The sequence below is a fragment of the Aphelocoma coerulescens genome, chromosome 1A (assembly GCF_041296385.1).
Source record: "Aphelocoma coerulescens isolate FSJ_1873_10779 chromosome 1A, UR_Acoe_1.0, whole genome shotgun sequence".
Lineage (NCBI taxonomy): Eukaryota > Metazoa > Chordata > Aves > Passeriformes > Corvidae > Aphelocoma > Aphelocoma coerulescens.
Genome location: NC_091014.1, coordinates 14,296,228 through 14,302,227, shown reverse-complemented (window position 1 = coordinate 14,302,227; position 6,000 = coordinate 14,296,228). Strand labels below are relative to the sequence as shown.

Genomic DNA, 6,000 nt, shown 5'->3' with positions numbered 1-6,000 from the left:
GCACATGGGGGAAAAAAGTGTTGCTTTCTGGCACTACCTCAGAACCTATTCAGCATATGGCTGGCTTTTCAATGTGTGAACTAGTCAGGACAAATCTGGGGTGAGTTTTTTATTTATTTTAAACTATCTAGATCTTATTCCATTTCAAATCCTCAGAGAATCAGCTGAAACTACTAAAACTTTTAAATGTTTGAAGGACATCAGACTAGCAGAGTGAAAACAGACAGAAAGCTGCTGGGGCCAGCATTACATTTTCCTCCCTAGAACAGGGAAAGATGGATGGTGTGAGGGAAGCTGATCAGTTACGCTGATCGAAATGTGTCAGAGCCGGGGAGTTTGGGCATAATTAGACCCCAGTCACAATAATTTCTAGATCATCTCCAAATACTGCTGCATCAGCAGCATGGAGGCAAACCCAGCATCTCTTTGACAAGGAAGTACTTACCTCCTGTTGGTGCAAACTCTGCAATGATGTGGCAGTCCCTGATGGCTCTGGTATACCTTCATGTAGTGAAATTAGCAGGTGATCAACTTATGAGCTTTACTGTCATCGAAATCACTTGTTTGGGATTTCCAATCTATTTAGAATTAACTGAAATGCACTGCTTCTAAAAAGGAACAGGACTTCAGCATCCTAGAAACCATAATTAACTTATAAACAATTTACACTCTTCTTTCTCTTACTGTAAACCAAGTTTTATACCAAATAGAGTAATCAGGAACTTTATATTTTTGCCCATTTATAGATAAGTAGCCAGGTACCAGAGGGTGGAGAGATATTTACCAACAAGGTTCTTATACTAGGAATTCGACCCATGCATACAAATCCCTGCCCTTGTTAAGGGATCAGATTTTACTTGGCCTTTACATACCTGAGGGATCTCTGTAGGTACAGACATGAAGGAGGTGTCCAGACTTGTGTGTAGGAGAGCCATAATCCCAACAACAGCAGCCCTTACCACAGATGAGCTGGAGAAAAGCACTATCACACTTTATTTTAGTATGCTACAAAAGTCATTGTTGATCTTTATTAGGTACTTTAATACCAAGCATACTTTGAAGTAACAAAAATTATTGTTGTTATTACTTTTTACAGAAAATCAGGTATTTCAACAGTTTTCTTTACAGTTTGTTGACTTAAAAAGAAATTAGAATTGACAAGTTACAATGGAGTGGGATGGGAAAGTGGTAACATTTAAAAAGATAAAACATAATATTCTTACAGAGTCAACATTTAATGATGTACATCCTGGTACATCTCTCCTTCTGACTGTGTACAAATGGTTCATATTCACTGAGCTGCCCTGACAGGGTTGTGATGTCTTGTGATGAAACTTTTTGTTTCTGTATTTAGAAAGGGCTTTTACATTACACCATCACCATGATGCTAAACAAAATAATACAGAGAAACCCTGTTTTGGCAATTTCTGTCACAGCAAAAGTGCCATGACTGCAATAATGTGGGATAGAGGTAAATTCAAGGAGCAAATGAAGATGGTGATACGAGAGCACATCCAGGTAACAAACCCTTTCACAAGCTTTAAGGTGCGAGTGTGGTTGTGAGCCAACAAAAGCAGAGAATGAGGATGGGCTTCACTGAGACACCACTTAACAGGGACTCCTGACTGCATCTGGCCCCTGAGGATGTGCACTTTCCAGCTGACACTGGTTGGACCACAGATTTAAAAACCTGCCTGAAGTGGGCCCTTAAATAAGTTTATGCTGCTTCATGTGTGAACTACTTGATTTTTACCTTCCATCCCTTTCGGGTCAATAGCAGGTACTGGGAAAATGTTTATGGTGGTTGACTGATTTGGGTGGGGTTTTTGATCAGCTAGTGCTGGTCTGTTAGAAGTCAGGAGAATTTCCTACATACAGTTACAAGAGCAGTTTTGGATTAAAAAATGTGTTGTTTATTTTTTTTTAAATGCTGCCCAGATTCACAAATCAATTTACTTGGCTGACATCCACATCAGTATTCAGTCTCTAAGACAAGCAGTGCCACAGTGGTACCTTGGTAGTTAGATAGAAAAGTTGTCTAATTCCCTGTATTTGTTTATTGGCAGTTTGCTTAAAGATAATTTTTCATTCAAAAGTAAAATAAATTTTTTGAGATTCATGCACTAAATTCTGAAATAATTTGTGTTGTAGAGTCAATAGTTAAAAAGCAGTTTTAACTCATGTTTACCTCATGTCTTCAGCATTTTGCATTATTTGGGATCAACACTAGCAATTGATTATTATTTTAGCCATTTCCCCTGAAAGCCAAAGAACAAAGCAACAGGCTTAAAAAGCCCTGAAGAAACCAGCATCGCAGTGCTCATTTTGGGCTGGATTCATCTGTGATACACAGGAGAACCTAGAGACATGTAGGGAGCAACGTGCTGATGGCCACTCCTGAGCCAGGACAGACGTGTGCTTTGGTGGGAGTGTTAGAGAGGAGCAGAGAGGGGGTCCCTGCCTCCCTCTGTTGCTCTGTGCCTGGTGCTTGGCATCCAGGCCTTTCACTAAGAGCTCTTTCTTCATACTCTGTGCCTACTCCTCTTTTACTTCTCAGTGGCTTCTGGAACTGAGAGTGCCCTTTGGGACCTGAGGAGGGAATCACTTCCCCACCAGCACCCCAGGGCTATTTGCATCCAGCCCTCACATGGCTATTTGCAATATGTATTTGCCTACTAATCTCTTATTTTTTGTATTGAGTTTAAACTCAAGGGTTTATTGAGTTGTATTGAGCTTAAACTTAAGGCCAGAAGGTCTCATTTTATCTGATTGGCATGGGCCAGAGAGTGTTACTCAGCAGTTGCATGGAAGAACAGGGAAAAGGAATGCCCTTGAAGTGAGCAGCCGTGTGTTACATTTAAGGGGTAAATTACTTTCTCCTATTAAAAAAGAAATCAAGGGCTTTTATTTTGTCACTTCAAATACAAACAATTCTATGCATCTTGGGAAATTATAGCATTATGATATTCAGTCAGACATACCTTATAGTATATATGCTTCATAGAACTAGAATATAGGTCAGAAATAATTTTTGAGTCTTAAGTTTGTTACAGACATATTAATTGGAACACATATGCAGTAAAAATTGAGAAGCTTTACAGTTTTAGTCAACTTATTATACAGTGAAGAAAATGAAGTGCAGCAATGTAGCAGTAAAAGTTATGCTTTTTTCACTAGGTGATGGAAACATTCAGAGTCTATAAATGCTAATTTAAGAGAGATGTCCTAACAGCTTCTCGGCTACTGGGATAGGAATAGTCTGAAGCTAACTGCCTCTCTACTGTGAAAGGTTTTAAAGCTTTTTGCTTTCCGTCCGAATAAAAAAAATGACATTTACAAACCTCTTCAACGCATATATATTACATATGTTTATCTAGCAACAACTACACCCCTTTTAATTTATTCCCCAAATGTGACTTTTCATGCATGTCTTCTGGATGCTGTATTCTGCAACAGTTTCTAATGAGCTGGTGTGTAATCCATGATTGCATTTCTCTTCTGAAATCACTTCCATGTCTGGCTGATCTATGTTTAGAAGGTGATGCTTATCCATCAGGCATTTTTGCACTTGTCAGCATTCTTCTCTGTTGAAGGCCCTTTCCCAAGCTTCTTCCCATTTTAATGTTGATGTACAAAAGCTGTTATTCATTTGTTTTGTGCTCATTCTAGTGAGGATTGGCTTAGTAGGACTGTGCAAAACAGAGAAAAGAGAGAAGCTGGTTTACTGCCAGCAAACAGAAAGATGTTCACGCTGTGCGTAGCTCAAGCTCAAGCCTCTGACCAATATTCTAATGCACTTCATTATATGCAACTCCATTTATCACAAAAAGTGAAAAATTTAATCTGCAGATAGGATTTGTAATCTGAAATTCTCAAAAATAATTGTTCATCAGCTAATTGACAAAGGAAGTCAAAATAATGATATTATTTCATTTAAAGTTTGAGCAATATGGAAATGAAGATACAATGCATATGGGGCATGAATCCCATTTACTAGATGGATACCATTAATTGTATTAAAATCCTGACATTTCTGTTCCATATCAATAACTTCTTTCCCTCCCCTGAGGACACAATCCACATTTGCAAACATGATAAAATAATACCTTGTGTTAAATTTCAAATGAGGATAGAGGTGTGGAGGTGTTTTCAAATCAAACTCTCCCTTAAAAACTAATTCTCACTGCCCAGTTTCCATGTACTTAAGCAGAGTTGCATACGGGGCGAGGGGACAGGGGCTGCGCTGGCACTGGGAGCAGGGGGACAAAGGCTCCCCCTCCTCGCTGGAGGTGACAGCCCCCGAGCTGGTGCTGCAGGGGGCAGCCACTGGAACAGGGGCTCAGTGAGGAAATCTATTTGCAAAGGTGAAAACCTGGGTGCCCCAGCATTTGGCAGTGAACAGAAGGTTCTTGCACCAAATGGACTCTGCCAATTCACCATTAGCTAAACTCTCCCAGACCCCTGAGACCAAGCCATGAAGTTGTTTATCAGGCAGCCTCCCCACTGCCTCCTGTGAAAGGGTCACTGCTCAGGGGGTCCTACAAGGCCACACCTGGGAGAGAGGACAGCCACTGTCATCACAACCCCACTTCCTTTACCATAACACAGGGGCCTCTGCAGGAGACTGCTGGAATGCAGAACTAGGGGGAAATCACTATTTTTGTGGCAACAAAAGAAAAAGAATGAATTTCATTGTGAAATGAAAGGAAACAAAGAATTTCAGAACTAGAAACACTTAAAAATGTTACTGTAAGGAGACTGAAATATTTCATTTCCTCCCCCCATATTACATAGAGTAGTCACCTTTTCCCATTCCCTCAAATTTCCTACACCCCTTGACTCTTGTGGTCACCTTGGCCTGCAGCTAATTCACCCACAGAGCCAGAAAGTGTGGTGCCCCAGGGCAGGATACCCAGACCCCAGAGCTTGGGATGGTGGTAAATGAACAAGTGAGCCTGGTGGTGGCAAACCCTTCTGCCATGGACCTTGGATGCCTGCTTCCCCATCAACTTACAATAAACTGAAATTTTTCAAGCAAATTTTATTTTGGAGGAAAATTTCTGACTTGCTGAGCATGTATCTACAGTCCAGATTTATTTTACAAGACACTTTTAATTGATGTTGCCAAGACTAGAAAGTAGCAAATAAGTATGCAAGAAGCATAAGGTGGACTAGGGAGGGCACTGAAAAAGAAAAATGGGTCAGTTTTGCTTGTGTTAAAATATTAATATGAAATATAATCTTGTAGTAGAAACATTTTTATGATGTGAGTATGTAATGGATTGGTACTTTCCAATTGCAAAAGAAAACTTGCCATTGATATCTCCACGAGCCTTCTTTCACCCTTTAAAACAAAAATGAAGGATAAAGTATGGATGAGAAATGGACATACTTGTGATAAATAACATCTATTAAAAATGGTCTGAGTCTGGAATTTTGGTGTATTTTATAAATGTGGTTACTAATGTTATTAATATGGTAATCAGTAATGTAGGTAAACAACACTACTAAATAAAGTGAATGAAAACGTGCCTGAGACTCTAATCTGTTTATTTGTGAAGTGAGATAAGGGGGTTTGTGAGCCTCTTAAACAATCTATATTTGGTGAAACTGAAATCTGGAGAAAGATAATGTTGCGTGGTGAGGAGCATGTGTCCTGATACTCCTAGGAACAATCAAAGCTTAATAGAACTGAATGAGCCTTTTCTTTGAATTATTTTTAATCACAATTTCATGTACCTGTTTTATTCAAATGCTTAACATTGCTTATTGGATTTCCAGCAGCACTCGGTGTTTCAGCAGTAACATACTAAGACCTTTATTAATTTTTTGGACAAATTTTGCACACAGGTGTTATACACATGAAAGTGAAATTTAATAAATGCCAGAGGTGCCTAGTTACAAGACATAAGTAAGTCATTCACATGCAACATCCTTCAGTCTGTTTTGTATCACACTATAGGCTTTTGACTCCTTGAAGTTTGTTTTCTTAGAGCTACT

General features: G+C 39.3%; 1 protein-coding gene across 1 annotated transcript in view; it reads right to left on the bottom strand.

Moving 5' to 3' along the window:
• Positions 1-1,050: 1,050 nt before the first annotated feature.
• The window catches only part of LHFPL3 (LHFPL tetraspan subfamily member 3), a 242,074-nt gene continuing 237,124 nt past the window's right edge, over positions 1,051-6,000 (bottom strand). The window contains exon 3 of the mRNA XM_068994510.1: positions 1,051-3,689. Within this exon, the coding sequence (XP_068850611.1) occupies positions 3,661-3,689 (29 nt within the window). The 3' untranslated portion in view covers positions 1,051-3,660. The remainder of the gene's footprint in view (positions 3,690-6,000) is intronic.